General features: G+C 37.9%; 1 protein-coding gene across 1 annotated transcript in view; it reads left to right on the top strand.

Annotated features, from left to right (window-relative positions):
* Window positions 1-18,390, top strand: part of LOC137255981 (coiled-coil domain-containing protein 177-like) — a 36,027-nt gene that overhangs the window by 6,069 nt on the left and 11,568 nt on the right. Inside the window, exons 4-12 of the mRNA XM_067793615.1 lie at window positions 545-646; window positions 1,735-1,831; window positions 4,460-4,549; window positions 5,574-5,772; window positions 8,388-8,573; window positions 9,850-9,969; window positions 11,881-11,934; window positions 15,276-15,401; window positions 17,227-17,300. Of these exons, the coding sequence (XP_067649716.1) occupies window positions 545-646; window positions 1,735-1,831; window positions 4,460-4,549; window positions 5,574-5,772; window positions 8,388-8,573; window positions 9,850-9,969; window positions 11,881-11,934; window positions 15,276-15,401; window positions 17,227-17,300 (1,048 nt within the window). The remainder of the gene's footprint in view (window positions 1-544; window positions 647-1,734; window positions 1,832-4,459; window positions 4,550-5,573; window positions 5,773-8,387; window positions 8,574-9,849; window positions 9,970-11,880; window positions 11,935-15,275; window positions 15,402-17,226; window positions 17,301-18,390) is intronic.

The following is an 18,390-nucleotide window of genomic DNA, read 5'->3' as shown; positions in this document are numbered from 1 at the left end:
AAAGTGAAATAGAGATTGCGATTCTTCATAATTTTACATCGCCAAACATGTGAATCACAAAATTTTAGTCAACTTGATAAACGTTTATCAAATGATCATAGTTTCAAGTCACTATTACTGGTTTGTATTCCAAGGAGGTAAGTGAATATATATATGAATTATATGAAGAAGAGACACAACCATTATCCTTCTTTGAGAAGCATTTATCATAGAGCTATTATCTTGCCAAGATTGGATATATGCTCAGATTCAGGTGAAAATACACCTCCTTTAAAATAACTCACACATCATGTGATCATGTTGGGAGGTCAGCAGAAAAATATTCATGAAATATTACAAAATTATACTTAAAAAATATGGGAGGGGGTCAGTGATTTTGCATATGACATGCAGAGGGCGGGGTCACTTGCCTGGTACATAAATCACACTCATGTTGGACATGCTTCTCCAGAAAAATCATCATCACCACCCCCATCCATAAATTATGTATGGTCCCTAGCTGCGACGAAAGTGTGACTGAATTGTAAGAACTCTACTGCTGCAGGTAAACTTCAATTGTGTCGAGAGGAGAGATATCGGATCATTGCCACAGAACCACACTACAACACTGCAGGAAGACACAGAAACATAGTCGGCGTCAACACTGGTGAGTCTGCCCTAGTGACTACCTGCCTCACCCCATAAATCATTCGTGACACACTCGTGTTATTCCCTGACAAGCAATAACACAGTCCGCAACAACACTGGTGAGTCATGTCTGCTGTAGTGATTACCTCCCTTACCCCATAAATCATTCAAAACACACTCGTGTTATTCCTTGACAAGCAATGACACAGTCAGCAACCACACTGGTGAGTCATGTCTGCTGTAGTGATTACCTCCCTTACCCCATAAATCATTCAAAACACACTCGTGTTATTCCCTGACAAGCAATGACACAGTCAGCAACCACACTGGTGAGTCATGTCTGCTGTAGTGATTACCTCCCTTACCCCATAAATCATTCAAAACACACTCGTGTTATTCCTTGACAAGCAATGACACAGTCAGCAACCACACTGGTGAGTCTGCCTTATTGACTACATCTCTTACCTCATAAATCATTCATGACACACTCATGTTATTCCCTGACATGCAGGAACACAGTCAGCAACAACAGTGGTGAGTCTGCCTTATTGACTACATCTCTTACCTCATAAGTGATTCATGATACACTCGTGTTAGTCCCCGACAAGCAGAAACAGTGGGGTGGTAAGAAAGTCTAGTGGTAAAAGCGTTCGCTCGTCACGCCAAAGACATGGGTTCAGTTCCCCACAAGGGTACAATGTTTGAAGCCCATTTCTGCTTCCTGATGTTGCTAGAATATTACTACTGTACAATAAATAGAGCTGTGTTTCAGATAAGGAGGACCAAAGCCCTAAAACCTTTTATTATCATACCGTCACCTGTCCTCATGGTTCCTCTGAACAATATCGTTGAACTCTCCCTGATTTGCTATATAAACCTTATGATGATGATGATGATGATGATGATGATGATCACGTATCCCGTATTACCATAATTTAACAATTATGGCATTGTTTTTTACATATTTTTCCAGCTGAACTGGGAAGTTTAAGCCTACACATCTTATTGTGTTTGTGAAATATCTGAAACAATAAGCACCATGTTTCAACAAATCAGCAGTATTTTTTTTCTTCAACACTTTGTAAGTTAACTTTATGTTTATTTTAGGTGTTGGTTTTGACAAGGGATCGCTACAGAGACAGAGGACTGCCTGGGCGACATCAGTAGGCCACAAGAGAGTCACAATCAAGGATGTCCAGAACAGGTGACATCATGAACATTGGGGATATCTTTCTTTTGCAATTTTATTAAACCAGTGACTGTGTTCGTGTTAGGAAAAACGCTTTGCATTCCTAAAATGCATAACCCCTAAGAATTTTGCATGCGCATGCACGGTAGGCATATGCCCCATCCAGAAAGCAGCGAGGTGTCCAGAGGGGCACAGGGTCGCCCTGTAAACAGTTTGAAATTTAGTAGTTATCTTCAATTTTAGAGCATGTTGTCATCATTTGCGACTCAAATTAGCCGAGAGAAACTTTATTGTTTTTGCTGTTCCTTGGGCAAATACGTTTTTCAGTTACTTTTCCCAGAACACAAAATGTGCATGCAGAACACGCAGGAAGAAAATGCAGATTTATTTGCGTGAAACATGCAACTTTTTGCGTTAACGTGAACATGGTAAAACGTTTGAGGGAAACTTCAATTGCCATCTTACAGGGGCTATGGAAATCTGTGGTAGAGTTGGGTTTCAGTAACCTATGCTTGTCGTAAAATGTGGCTGATGTGGTTGACAAATGATTATATCACAGTTGCGTAGACTGATGCTCATGCTGTTGATCACTGGATTGTCTGGTCCAGACTCGATTATTTGCAGATTGCTACAATATAGCTGGTACGTTTCTGAGTACGGTATTAAATAAGAAAATACAAAACAGGTAGATGCTGATATAAGTGCATGCTCACCTAAACTGAATTTGAGGTGCTGGTAGGCTCATGGTCATGTGACCTGTCCCATCGGGTACCCATTCACTGCTGGCAGTTAGGGCAAACTCATTTGCCTAAGGTGAGGTCACATGTGTCACATGTCACTGCTTCATTTTGTGGGGCAGGACTGATGTCACTGAAACTCAGGAGCCAAGCACGGTCATCCATCCATAAGCTCTCTAGACAATACCTCACTACACGAACAAGTGCAACAAGATTCACCTGCATAGCTCTGACAGACTATATGTACTTATATTGCAGAGTGTGCTTTATATTGTGCAATATGTTTCCTTATTGAGTTTGACTGTGAAGGTTCTCTTATCAAGTAAATGGAAAGGTGTATGATTGGAGCATTCACACACACGTTTGAAGACAGTCTCTAGGAAGTTATGAATTGAAATTGAATTCATACACATTCTAATCAGATCAAGGACTGACTGACTGACTGACTGAGTTATTGTTTTACACCACTGTTAGTAATATTCCAGCAACATCATAGCAGCAAACATCGGAAATGGACGTCACACATTGTACCCATGTAGGGATTCAAACCAGCGTCTTTGGTGTTACGAGCCAGCACTTTAACCACTAGGCTAACCCACCACCCCTCTGACCTTTGAAGGTCCCAGGGTAGAATATGTCTCCAGCAAACCATGCTTGTTGTAAGAGGCGACTAACGGAATCGAGTGTACAGGCTTGCTGACTTGGTTGACTCGTGTCATCGGTTCCCAGTTGCACAGATCAATGCTCATGCTGTTGATCATTGGATTGTCTGGTCCAGACTCGATTATTTACAGACCGCCACCATACAGCTGGAATATTGCTCAGTGCTGCATAAAACTAAACTCACTCACTCTAACATTGGATCTTGATCTATATTCATTATGCTTTATGTTGTAGTTGTCATGAGCTATGATTTACATATTCATTACGATCAATGTTGTAGTTTTCATTTAATTTTTCATTTTGCTTGAAGTTGTAGTTTTCATGAATTATGATTCACACGCATTTTGCACATGGTTGTGCAGTATATGATTTATGGCTCACATACATATAGTCAAATTTCCTAGAAATTGCATCTTAAGGATGCAGATGCATTTTGTGTAAAAGCAAGCAAACTACATATTCTGGGGTATTTTTTTTCTGCCGAATATGAATCTGTTGTCTACTGAGCATAAAATTGCCTAATTGGGTCAGAAAATAAGGATCGAAGGTCAGTGATTGCAAAAATCAATTTTCTTTAATGAAGATGTTTTATTTATCATTCTCTATCCTTACAATTTCAAGGAAATGCTTAGAAATAATTTCCCCTTTTTGGAAATATCTCCCTTACAAAGCAACTTTTAGTTTTTGCATGAAGAGCTACATTTTACAGGCATTTCTTCTCATAAATGCACAGTATGGCTGAATCTTTTCCTTTTGTGTACACAATGTCTGCCATAAGTCATGAACAGCCTGTTGTGTGTAATCGCTATGTAAACTTCATTCACTGCACTTCACATTCAGCAGTATTGCAGCTATATGGCAGCAATCGAGTCTGAATAAGATAATCCACTGATCAACAGCATGAGCATTGATCTATGCGACTGTAATTTAGTGATACTTGTCAACCACATGAATGAGCCTGTACTATCCTGCTAGTCACCTCTTATGAAAAGCATCAGCATCGGGAAAGGCAGGGGCCATGTGCCATTTTGCACATTAAAATCAAAAATGACCTATTAAAATTTTTAAGTTTGATATAAGGGCAGTGGCCCATTCTAAATTTAAATAGGTTTAATAAACCTGAATATAGCCCATTGTCAAAGTTCTTTATCCCAATCCCTGCATAATTTCCTGAAGACCAATTCTAACCTGAAAATGTATTTCTGTTAGATGGTAACATTTTGCTTTGTTACCACTGTTACAGAGCTGATGAGCTGCATCATGAAAGCCTCAAACTCAAACAAGAGCTGCTCTCTAGGAAGGAAGGTCGAGCTGGCAAGTCAAAAGCAGCCAGGCAAGTGCAAGTGTTTGTTTGTTGATTTGCTTGCTGTGTTTGTTTGTTGTTTGATGAAACTCAGCAATGTTCACTTGTGTGACGGCTGACTGAGTCATGTCAAGACTAAACAAACCAATGACTGGCATAATAAGCATCAGGCTATGTGACTGGGATAATTTGACAAGTCAGCGAGCCTAACTGTCTGATCTAGCTGGTAGCCTCTTACCGTTTGTTGGTTTTACATTTATTTCCGACTTGCTGTGCACATGCGCAGAGTGCACAAAAATATCCACTGATCAAGCTCTGGTTTAGTCATGTGCTTTACCTATAGTGTAAACACACTCTGAAGAAAACAAAAATGAAAACAAATATGAGAGATGTCTGTTCAGTTATGAAACAAACACTGTGATTGGATGCATAAATTTATCGAAGCTGATTTCAATACCTTTGCGATTTGACACTTTTAGTTCCTGTGGAAATAATCTAACCATGTGAACGTAATATCATTCATATTTTTCTCAGAATTTGTCATGATTTTGTTTAATTAGTTGACTACTAATTTTATGGTGAAACTACTAATTTTGAATGTTGAAACTACTGTTTGCAACACTTTGGGGTCGGCATCTCTGTATTATATCACACTCTGCATTTGCGCAAAGCAAGTTGTAAAGTAATGTGAAACCAACGAAAAAGCAAAGGTTGCTGAAGATCAGTCCCAGACCTTGATGTTCACATTTGGCAAGGACATGATGTACAAGTTTCTTGAATGTATTGGAAGCAACAAGTCGTGGATGAAGGGAAAATATGCTACATTTTATTATTGTAGCTATATTTCTGACAAATTAATACCAAAACTGATTTTTTGTCCGTCATCAACAGGGTTTAGATCCAAGCTGTACTCAACAGTCATTTTCAAACCAACAACATTTTCAAATTTATTAAGAATACTGAAATAATAGTTCTTTAGTAAATATAGGTAAAACAATAGATATATTACTGTTTTATCGGACAATGGCAATATTTCAACTATTTCTGTTCTTAGAAATCGCAGTACTTCAAGAAACTCTTTGGCAACCAGAAACACCTCAGTAACCAGAAACACCTCAGCAACTAGAAACACCTCGGCCACCAGAATTTCCAAGTCATCGCGAAATACCACATCTGCCCGGAGTAACACTTCCACGAGGTCAACAAGGTCAAAGATCAACACAACCAGATCACCTGTGAAAATACCAGAAACTGTAAGTTGTTATTCATCTTGATCACTATGGAATGAATGTGACATGATCAAGAGTGTTTTTACCCACTTAAATTCTCAAATTTTGAAGTAAATATTGTAAATAATCAGACATCAGGGATTCAGATAAAAGCCGTATCGGCTTATGTAAGGATGAAAAATATTCACAGTTCTGTGGGAAATAATTAAGAAAATGTAACAGACACACACCACAGTAATGGAGTATAGTCGTAGGATCATTTACAGACATTTATCTAAAACATATCAATCTAATTTCAAGTAGTGTCCCATCTTTGAATTTACATAATATCAACACACTGAGGTTTACCTTGTTGTGTTTTGTGAATCATGGTTGCAAAAAACCTGCATACCACAGCTCTGTTAAATGTGGCAAGATAAAATTGTGCATATGCATGTAAGCATGACTGCACAGAAACAAATTACAATTTTCCGGGGACTCCAAACACTTTTTCAAAATGAGGAGTACGTACACCTTATTTTTATCAATATAAGAGTACTGGGAAAAGTTAGAGTATTGAATGGAATTTAATGGCGAGTAAGTAATCTTGTGTTTTGTTTCATATATGCACCACAACATTGCTACTCTTGCGCAAACAGGTCAGTAAACAATAAAGCAATACTTTTTCAGATAAATACGTTCGTATATGACACTAAGACTATACACCATTGCTGTGGTGCATATCTCCTGTCCTACCGTATCGTGCATATTTTTTATCCATATGCTGATATGGACCTTATCTGGAGCCCTGAGTTTCTCTCTAAAACAAGACAGTGCCTCAATGACTAGTAAATGTGCCTCAATGACTAGTAACAGTCTAATAATAAAATTTCTGTACCAATAATGAATGCACTGGTTCCAGTAATTATACATTCAGTTCAAACTTAAAAACTACTACGGAAAGAACTGCCAAACATCCTACCCATGCCTGAAACAGGTTCACTCTGTAGAAAGGAGACGAAACATAATGTTATGGCTTCTAAAATTAAGTTGTAGCATAAACTACGAATGACATTTAACTTAACATGTTCCAGTCTTTCAATTTCAGTTAGAAATGATCTCCTGACCACAGTAATATTTTTAATAAACAGTTTCATAACAAAACCATGATAACACAAAACATTTGTTTTATTGCTCATTGGCCTGTTTACACAAGAAGTAGCTATGTTGTGGTGCATATGTGAAACAATCTCAAGACTAGCACCAAAACAAAAGATTGTTCATACATAAAATTCCATTGAACTGAGAAATGTTAACATTATTTCATGCTTCAAGAGAAAATCCAACTTGAAGCAAGTTTTTGATCCCCAAAGAGTCAACTTAGGCAAAAACATTTGTACACTTTTATCGAGATATAAGACTGTTAGGTGTGTCAAAATACAAGGAAAATCTTTGTAAAACAAATGCAAACAGCACGGTGTAGTTCCCACTCATATCAACACTTCTGTTGACATTAAGAATTTCTGTTTGGCCTTCCTGCTGGGAAATGTGTTCAGAATTGTTGTTTTTCCAAACAAGAATAGGAATTTAAACTTTCAATTTGCATAAGAAGTATAAGTGTCCTTCATGATTTTGACAGGTTTCAAGAAGGTTGATAAAATCAATGTAGCCGCATCCCACAGTTGTTAATGTTTCTTTCTAGCCAGATGTGTTTTTTCAGTTTTTATGTAATGCGGAGGGGCATAGTCTGTCTGTTCGGAGCATAAGTCAGAAACCGTTCAACATTTTTAGACCAAACTTGTTAGATATAATAATCTGAGCCTATGATTGTGCCTTTTGCTATTTACAGATTTTGGGCATTTTTATTTTTTTTTGTTTTTCCATGGAACATTTTGGTGTTAGTTTAATGGTGGGATGGGCTTCGTTTCTGGAGCATAACTCAAAAACGTTCTGCAAAACATGGTAGACATATCAATCAAAACGTAAAGTGGCGCCTTTTGCTATTTACAGGTTTTTGTGAATTATTATTTTCTCAGTTTCCATGAAAATATTTCAGACGTAGTCTCAATATGGAGAGATGGGCTTCGTTTCAGCAGAACTCAAAAAACGTTCAATATTTTTCTGCAAAACTTGGTAGATATGTGTGGCAGAACCTAAAGTGCTGCCTTTTTGTCTTTACAGGATTTTGTGATTTATTATTTTCTCGGTTTCCATGGAAATGTTTTGGACTTAGTGTCAAAATGAAATGATCTTCATTTCCGGAACCATTTGAAATCTTTCAACAGATCTTGGCAGATCTATGAGACAGATCTTGAAGTGTTGCCTTTTGCTGTTTACAGATATATGGCATTTATATTTTTCATGATTTCCTTGGAAATTATTCAAACTTAGTCTAATCATCAACTGTCAGATGATTTGTCTTTCAAATATGTGGGGGCTGGGGGGGGATAAGTCATGTTCTGATGACTCTTGTTTAATTACATTGCAATTCATGGGTCCGCTTTTGAGCCAAATGGACTATGGCCATACACTGCATCACTCGCTCGCTCGCTCACTCACTCACTCACTCACTCACACACCCACCCACTGTGTACTCACTCACTCACTCACAATGTTGGTAATTACATGATGTTGAATTGTTTCTATTTTTTGTGAAACAGGATAAACGAATTGTGGAGTTGATGAAGAAGAAGCGCATCACAGAGAGAAAGTTGTATGAACAGCGTGAGAAGGCAAGGTTGGCATGGGACGACGAGAGACGAGAGGAACTGCAGATCCGTGACAATGCCGAGACACGAAGGAGACTTCTGTTAGCAGAGGAGAACCGAATCCAACATATGAAGAAGGTAATGGAGGGCATGTTGCAAGGGACACTACTGGTGGGTTCGTTTGTTGTTAAACACAGCACACAGCACTCACCAATATTACAGCTGTATGGTGACAGTCTGTAAGTAACTGTAAGACAATTCAGTGATCAACGGCATGAACATTCATCTACTTGACCACCTGATCCCATTAGTCGCTTCTTACGACTAGCATGAGTTACTGAAGACTGATGGTGGGGCAGCTTAGTGGTCAGAGTTGTCACTGGGCAAGCCAAAGACCCCTGGTTCTAGTCTCCACATGGGTATAAAGTGTGAAGTGTGAAGCCCATTTCTGGTGTAGCCGCCATAATGTTGCTGGAATACATGTATTGCTAAAAGTGGCATAAAACGATACTCACTCAACAGGCACTGATTATCCTGATGACAAATGGCATTAGGACACTTTACACCATTTACATAATTTCATCAGGGATTGATTAGACATTCTTCATCATGAATTCAGCATTTCAGCAGAACCACTGATTTTCAGAGGGGGCCTATGTTAAGAGACTCTATATCACACCATACTCCTCAAAAAATACGTTTGGCATTTCTCTTAGTAAAATACTGGACAAAATAATTTGGGATATTGTTATTTTTATGATTGATATTTCATCAGATTGTCAATACCCTTAGGGGATGCTACCAAATAATTTATTATTATTATTGATTTATAATTTAATTATTTATTTATTTATTATTATTAATAATAATTACACCTTGTGTAATCTTGAGACACTGTAAGCAAACACCTAGACCAAGTATAATCTAGAATTAATCTGATTACAGTGATGAAAAATGGCATTGGGACACTTTACACCATTTACATAATTTCATCAGGTTTTGATTAGACATTCTTCATCATGAATTCAGCATTTCAGCAGAACCACTGATTTTGAGAGGAGGTCTGTGTTTAAAGGCTCTATATCACACCACACTTCTCTTAAAAATACATTTAGCATTTCTCTTAATAAAACACTGGACAAAATAATTTGGAATATTGGTATTTTTATGATTGATATTTCATCAGCTACCAAATAATTTATTCCCTGTGTAATCATGAGACACTGTAACACCTAGACCAAGTATAATCTAGAAATAATCTATTTGTCATGGTACTTCTGGATAATAGTTACAAAAGGAAAAAAGTAACTGTGCATAACATGGAATTGCGTAAAATAAAAGTTCTGTGGAAATTTATAAAAAATAACCATACTCACTCACTCACTCACTCACTCACTCATTGATGGTATTTCAGCAAGCAGCGGACAAGAGGAAGTGGAAGTCGGAGGAAGATCTACGACAGGGGAAGGAGGTGTCTGTCCTAGAGTCCAGCAGACAGTGGGAGGAAAGCCTAAACAAGCAGCTACAGATGAGGGTCAGTTCTAGTCATGCAGTCAAAGTTGTTTCTAAGTTCTGGAAAATATGGGCCCAATGGCCCCTACACATTAATCGCATCTGCCACTTGGCTGGTCTGGGCCCTTATTCTCGAAACGTTTGTAGCACTAAGAATTCTTAACTTTGATCGTAGCCAATGTGTTAAGAATGAGTGAGTGAGTGAGTTTAGTTTTATGCCGCACTCAGCAATATTACAGCTATATGGCGAGTCTGGACCAGACAATTCAGTGATCAACAACATGAGCATCCCCGATCTGCGCAATTGGGAACCTATGACATGTGTCAACCAAGTCAGCGAGCCTGACCACCCGATCCCGTTAGTCGCCTCGTACGACAAGCTGAGTCGCCTTTTATGGCAAGCATGGGTTGCTGAAGGCCTATTCTACCCCGGGACCTTCACGGGTCGTGTTAAGAATGGGCTTAAGAAGTTCGTAGGGCTACAAACCTTTTGAGAATAGCTAGCCTGCTCTCTGCTATGCTTGACGACTATGTGTAAGCTAAATATATGACAAATTATTTCATTGGCTGATAAAAAGTATTCACTGCAAATCTGACAGGATATGCAACAACGAATCTGTTTATCATATAGTTAATTTATTCAAAATGGTGGCGTAAACATCTTACTGTTAGTTTGTTGAGTATTGCAAACAAAAACTAAGCTTAATCACAAGTTTAATCATTGCTTGTGAGATCTGTCTTCAAAGGTAGGTTTCTTTAGAAATAAGACACACTGTAAGAAATCATATGAAAAATAAATATGCGATTCCCACAAGCTCAACGCTGTACAGTTCCAATTAGCTGAAATAATCAATGATTTGTCTTATTAGCATGAACAACATTTTTGGAAGGTCGTTTTTACTGTATTGTCAAATTTTGCGCATCATTAGCACCACCAGCTTGTCTACCCACTAAACTTGGTAAACTGGATGTTGAAACCAACATGACTAAGCAACAAAACAGGGGTGGGATGAAGTCGTGCATTACAGATTTTTCTGAAAAGAATTATGTGTGTCGAACTTAGTTTGTTAGTTTATATATATTAGTAAAGATTACTATTGGTAAAACTTCTAATCCGCAATGGTGCGGTGAGGTAGCCTTGTGGTTAAAGTGTTCCCTCTTCACACTGAAGATCTGGGTTTGTTTCCCCACATGGGTACACCGTGTGAAGCCCATGTGGTGTCCCTTGTTGTGATGTTGCTGAAATATTGCTAAAAGCGGCATAACACCAAACTCAGTCAGTCAGTAATAAAACTTTTGAGAGAGAACTGTTTTAATGTTCAAGGCATATCTTAAAAGTTGTCAGGGCTGGACAACATATATTTCTTAGAGAACTCACTTCACTCATTGACAATTCATGAATCAAGATTTCTTTCTATTAGTCATCAGTGTCAGATAACAGGGTGCATCATTTTGAACTGGATGAGAAAATTGCAAATGCATTTGAGTTTTCAAAAAAATAAAACCACAAAATAAGGAGAACCAATTTTTCTTTATGTTCATCTTCAGTAACATTCTGAACAAGAAAATATTAAAAAATGACACTTACCAATTATTTCAGTGATTCATTGGTGGTTGTGAACAAAACATCAGATATTAGATTTCAGCCAATACACAACACGTCACTGCATAGTCAAACATGGTGGCCTTTGTCACTCAACTGTAATGGGCTTTTGAGTATCACAAGACACAACTTCCAGTACTTCAAAAATTTGTTATTCCTGCAGTGATTACCTCAGAACATTAGGGAAAAAAAACAAGTTAAGTTTTTAACTTAACAGACGGTTTTTAATAGCTTAAGTTGTTTGATGGGTATGACCTCAGATCCTCATACATAATATCTAACAAGTGCTTGTAGCATCCATTGTCGATTGAGATGAAACATTCCTTGCAGGAGCAACAGCTATTTGAGAAGCGAGAGAAAGAAAAGCTGAGGAAGAGCATGCAGGTATGTTAACAGCATTATCTAAGACTGATGATAATTTTATGGATTTACCAGGGGTTCAAAATATGTTGAAAAGCCACTTACCACAGGACAAGTGACTTCAAGAAAGTGACTTGTCCTGACTAATATTCCACTTGCACTGATTCAATGACACAGTATGTGATGTTAATGTTTACTGGACTATTTATCGAAGAGTGATAATTTCACTCTATACTAGCTCTACTTTATTATTATTGCAAACTTTAATTCCTTTATTATGAGCAGATATAAAATTATATCCAAGATTTTTTGCAGTTTGAAATTATCTAGTGGTCCATGGACAAGTAAGATACCATTATTTGATTGCCCAAAATGAAAACTGACTTGTCCAGGGCATCAGGCGATGGGATTTTTTAACCCCTGTTTATAGGTTCTGTATTTGGTGAAAGGCGACATTTTGATTTCAGGCAAGCAATCACAGTGCCTGTCACAGAATACTGAAGTTGTATAATACAGGCATAAAATTATCATGATTCTTCCTCACCTATGCTTAAAAAATACCCCACAAAGATGATGACTGATCTTAGTCATTAGTGGAACGGCTGAGGCCATGTATGTGGTTTAGTTGTTGAGATACACAAACCAGTATAACCACAGTTTCTAATGTGGTCACAAACGACAGTCTATCAATACTGTTGCCATGAAAACCCTTGATGACTTTCATAAAAATGATGGCAGTACCAGAAGTAGAATAGTTCCTGAGTGTTTGGAAGACCAGTAAAGATTAGTTGATATTATGGAGATTTTATACATTACTATTTCTTACACTCTCTTTGTAGAAACATAAGACATCTGTTAGACGGGCAAACGGAATATGTTTAGTCACTGAAGGGCAAACAATGTGAAACACCTGATTTTAGACAAGTTATACAATTTAGGAAGTCATCTGATTCACGTGAAATGTAACAAAATACTCTCCAAACATGTATAAGGCTCCTATTAGAGCTGGTATTAAGTCTACGAAATAATGCAGCAACTTTCATCTGAAGATTGAGTATTGAAATTGTTGTTATGCAAGTAGTTTTAATTAAGCAACTTCCTGTCCTTTGCTGCAGAAAAATGAAGGATAAAGCATCAATGTTTTCATCCTCGATATCTCCAGGATAGACGTTCCAATAAGTCTCCACTATACCCTGGATGCTACGCGGATTCATACAGTTTGCACATTGGTTTTTAGTTTCATACCTCAATGTAACGAAAGAAACACACAGTCAGTTCTTAAATCAATGGACATGGACAGGATATTATCCAGAAACATAACAGTGTTTATTTTTGGACATGACCTAGTGAGTCTTGCATGACATCCAGCAGATTTAGATAGTTATACGAATGACATCAAAGGTCTGTACCATTCAAAGATGGGGGAAGACCAAAGCCATCTTTAAGCAGGTGTAGCTCTACAGAAATTGAAACAGTTCTTACTATGGGTCAAAACACAGCCAACTTGTCACAGTACTACGTTGAGTATGATAGAATGGGCTTCACGGCTACTAGAGAATTAGGACAGAAGTTTTGTGTCATTTGCATCCAGGATCTATATCTTTCACAGAAGTGTAATAGAAGCTGATGGTCTATTCCCAAACCAGGAAGAACGAGACATAAGAACACTGCATTATGCTTAACAATAAAGGTTGTGTCTTGTTTGTACACAATAACCAGCACTCAAATTGAATCTTCCTGACATTGTGTGACTGACGAGAAACACACGTTGTTTATGTTTATTTTGGTGCAACATTTTTGTTGTTTACTGATCTCTATATGAACTGATAATTTTATCTTCTACAGCTTTGTGGAGTAAAAACAGAAAGGTGGATAGAGAGAAATAAGTGAAATCACGATGAGATGAATTGAATCGGTGGGGACCATGTAATAAATCTGACTTATTGATGTATTCGAGACATTGGTATGTCTATGAGGATAGATAAGAAAAGATGATCGTTTATTTCACAGTGTGCCGAAGTCTCATTAGCTGGAAGTACATGCAGGGATGAAAATAATTCTTGAATTGCTGATGTTCCCCGGTACAGTGGCACTTGTAAAATCACTTGCCCTGATAAGTTTTCCACTATACTAGCCAATTTTCTTGTTGATTATTTAAATAAACAACATAATTAAGAATTGAAACTCCACTGGACACTGGTACAGCATGATATACAAATTAGCTTGCCTGACAGAAAAAAACACTAAACTGGGACATCGGACAATGAGGTTATTTCCACCACTGACATGTAATACTTCCTCTGTCAGAACTAATCCAACATGACGGTACCAGTCTTAGGCTGTTACTGCATTTACTTTCTGCCAAGCATGTCGTAACATGCACTGTGATAACACATTCATTACCGTCACTGAAGGCTGCTATATAACGGTCAAGAGCTTCATTCCTGTAGTGGACTGTAAAATCACTAATCTGCCTGTTGAACTGACCCGTCAATGGAGGAAAAGTGTGAGACGTGCTGGTTTCTTGATTAGATCAGTTAGCTACACCAATTAACTTCCCATTGACTGACTTCGGCTTACGTATACAAGAATGCTCTTGTTCGAACCTCATGGGGCCAAAGTTCCTTTTCTAGTCATCATGTGTATTTATGAGAGAAATTTGTGTTACTGGAAATCAAATCGTGAACATGGAATGGTCGGGACCGACAAGTACTTCAAGTTATGCATAATATTCTAGACGCTGGCGTTCGATTCATCTGATAAGCCCATCTAATTCACAGATGAAAGGATTCAGAAGTATCAACTGACAAACAAGCATAAGTTATCACAGACCTGACAAATGACCCATATAAACTTGTATCAGCGCCCCCCATTGGCACTTGCCATTGTGAGCAAAGAGGCCCCAGGTTGTCTGAATATTACCAACCGTGAGAGTCTTATAAGCAAGGCGTGAGCAGCTACATGCAAAATCAATTCTATTGTTATGCACTAGCCTCCATCTGCTCTACATTTCACAAACTAGATGTGTTTGCTCATTGAAGTGCAGCGCCTTCTTCTCGTAAATGCTGTTTCTGCGCCATTCCAACTTATCATTGTAGGAGAAAAAAGCAATCTGGTACATAACAATACTTTTGACTTGTGCTGAAAAAATGTCAGTGGGGTGGGGGATCATTGATTTTAAACATGCTGGAGAGGGATCATGTACTTTTGTCATAAATAGGAGGGGAGTAAGAATAGGAAGGATGGCGACTTACTTACTTTGTACATGGTACTCTGCAAAGTCATCATCACACCCCAACCCCTCAACCCCTACCCTGCAAGCCATATATCATGAACTGTCCTTAATCCAAATGACATATGTTCAGGAGCTGAGTTTGAAGCAGAGAGCAGCAGAACGCGAGTCAGAAGAACAACTTGTTCAGCAGAGACTGGAGGTCGAGATCCGCAATGCAGAACAGAGGAAGGAGATGAGAGCCCACGCCGAGAAGATGGTCAGTCTGTGGTCTCATATGGCCAAATAATGAAGTGGTTTTTACACTGTTAATGTTCTAATACATTACGTGTATATCATGTGCGGTGGTTTTTGGTCTTTTGCATACTTCCTTGGGTCCTGTTCCACAACCCAAAAAATGATTTTCAGCAGCCCATGCTTGTAGTAGGAGGTGATGGGATTTGGTGGAAGATCAGTGGTTGAACTGGTCTTCAGCAACACATGCTTGTCATGAGAAGCGGCCAGCAGTCCACAGGTGGTCCAGTGAAGATCCATGTTTGTAGGCAACCCATGCTTGTAGTAAGAGGTGATAAAAGGGGATCAGGTGGTCCTAAATGAAACTGGTCTTGATTCATCAAGGTTCTCACAGCTCATTGGGCTCCTTTTCAGAATGCATGGATTTTTTTGTTACCAAAATTATAGGTATTCAAAGACTAAATTTTAGTCTCAGGTTGTCTACTGTGAAGTTGGATACTGTGTTCTTTCCTTCATTCAAAGGTTGATGTCTCATCTGTTTATGTTGTGAGAAACATATAGCTACACTGTGCATGAAAGTGTACAGTGTAAGTGAGTGAGGGTGTTTAGATTTACACCACTTTTAGCAATATTCCAGTATATTACGGCAGGGGAATCATTGTTTCATAGACTTCGTACCCATGCGAAGATTCAAGCATGGGTGTTTGGTGTGATGAGTGAATGCTTGGACCTGTAGGCTACCCGTTTAATGCAGTGGAAATATCTGAATGATTTGGTTAGTTGTTTTGTTTAATTACATAAAGAACAGATGCCTAATTTTGTTTCTTAATAAAACTTAAGATAATTATCTATGACATACATGATAAACGAGAACAATCTTTGCTAAGTGTGTGGAAATGCATAAAAGTGAAAATGAAGTATCAGTTCAGAGTATCATGCATACATGCATATGTGTGTAATGTGGCCACTGGTTTGATCCAGCTGGCATTGAACCATATGTATGTAAGGATGAAGTTTCTTGTTGCTCTGGCTGGTACTTGGCCTAATTGTATAGAGCAAGGATTGGATTCCCCAGCACAAAGTGTTATGTGTCTGACTGGGATTTCTATGTTAATCTGTGATTTGCGTTGTCTGTATTGGCAGGCATCATTAAACAACATTTACATTGACCATTACACACAAGTGGCTGTCTACTGTAATATGGCTCAAGCATTCATCATCAGTAGTAGCATTCATTCTCTAATCAAGACTGTTAGTAATAATAATGATAATTGTGAATTTATTATGCGCTTTTTAAATGTACAAGGCACATGGTCAAAGCGCTAATACACAATCTGATCATTAATGCCCCGGATAACCCAAGCTGCCTGTGAGGTGCTACTGGCAAACAAGGATAAGATGAGCATAGACCTGACCATGGACAGATATTAGCATGTATGAGTTCCACTTAACATTGTGAGCAAAGGCCCTAGGTTGTCCGAATATTACCAACTTGCTACAATGACCATGTGAGTCTTATGGACATGGCATGTGTAATTATGTACGGAATTAATTTCATCATCATGCACTGCATGTGCACTAGCCTCCATCTGAGTTTCACAAACCAAATGGGTTTACTCATTGCCATGCACCACCTACTTTTCATAAACATCTTCTCTACGCCAGTCCAACTTATCCTTGTTTGCCAGTAGAAGGTTAATAGTCCTATGCTATTGATAGCAGGTAAGTGGTTAATGCTTAGTTGGTTTTGTTACATCTTAAAACATTTCCTAATCTCTTTGTAACACATACCCCGTAATTTTGATGCTTAAACAACTGGAAGTTATGTATTTGTTGCCTTTTTTATTCAGAAAAAGATGCTGGAAAATCATAACGAAAGAGAAATATTTGAAAAGAACAGACAACAAGTTGAGAGACTGAACAGGTAGGAGAATGGTTTAGTGAGTTGTAACCATGGTAACCTTGTGTGATTCAAGGTTCAAGGTACTGGTGTCCCTACTGTCTCTGCCAACGGAAACAGAGTGGCAGAGTTACTTGCCTCGTTTGTCCAGAAATCAGAAAGCATTTTGCTTGATGGTTTTGCATATGGTAAAATTCAAAGGCTTGCAACAAATGGTATTTCTTTCTTTATAGAGCTTATAGTTTGGTAAAATCAATGTGAAATGGGATTTTGTCGACAGGATAACTTTGCACAACCTTTTTGTTTTGTTTACACATTTTACTGATGTTTGTGAAGGCCCACCATGAAAAAATGACATAAAAATAGTATATAACAAATTATGATAATGTAGTTTTGTATAGCGCTAGATGCCATAAGAACATATGTTCAAAGGGCTACATGAAATAAACTAGAGCTTATAAAAGACAGGATATTTGAGGAAAGTGTGAACACTGGTGAGTCTGTATGCAGATCATAGATGGTGAATAGATGGTGAGTTTTCAGCTGCAATTTCAAATTGTCAAATACTTTGATTGCTCTCAGTTCTAAGGGAAGGTCATTCCAAAGCAGTGATTACTGTTGATTTATTTGCTCATTCACTCTTTCTCGGATACAGAAAGCATAGATAAATTACCCCCAAATAACAAATTAGTATTTTTAATGCCACCTCTATTTAAAGATATTTTCCTTATGTTTACTTAATTTTGTTGTTTTATCCTGGACCTAGAATTTCAAAGCTGTCTCAGCGCTAAGATAATCATAAGTTAATGTCAATCTATGGCACTTACAACTAAATGTTTTTTCCTGATGTTTACATAATTTTTTTATCTAATCTGGGCCTAGATTTTCAAGGCTGCCTTTGCACTAACATAGTCATAAGTCAGTGTTGATGTATGGCACTTAAACTACCTTAGCGCTAAGAGATCTTAAAAAATCTAAACCCCAGTCTTCTCTGAAACCACTGAAAATGGTGACTTTATCTACATATATACATATCACACTAAGATATTGCTTTTAAGAAACATCGATCTATGTCAAGACAGATACTTTTAGACTGAAATATAACATGGAATAA

The sequence above is a fragment of the Haliotis asinina genome, chromosome 11 (genome assembly GCF_037392515.1).
Source record: "Haliotis asinina isolate JCU_RB_2024 chromosome 11, JCU_Hal_asi_v2, whole genome shotgun sequence".
Lineage (NCBI taxonomy): Eukaryota > Metazoa > Mollusca > Gastropoda > Lepetellida > Haliotidae > Haliotis > Haliotis asinina.
This window is presented reverse-complemented; position numbering and strand designations above follow the sequence as displayed.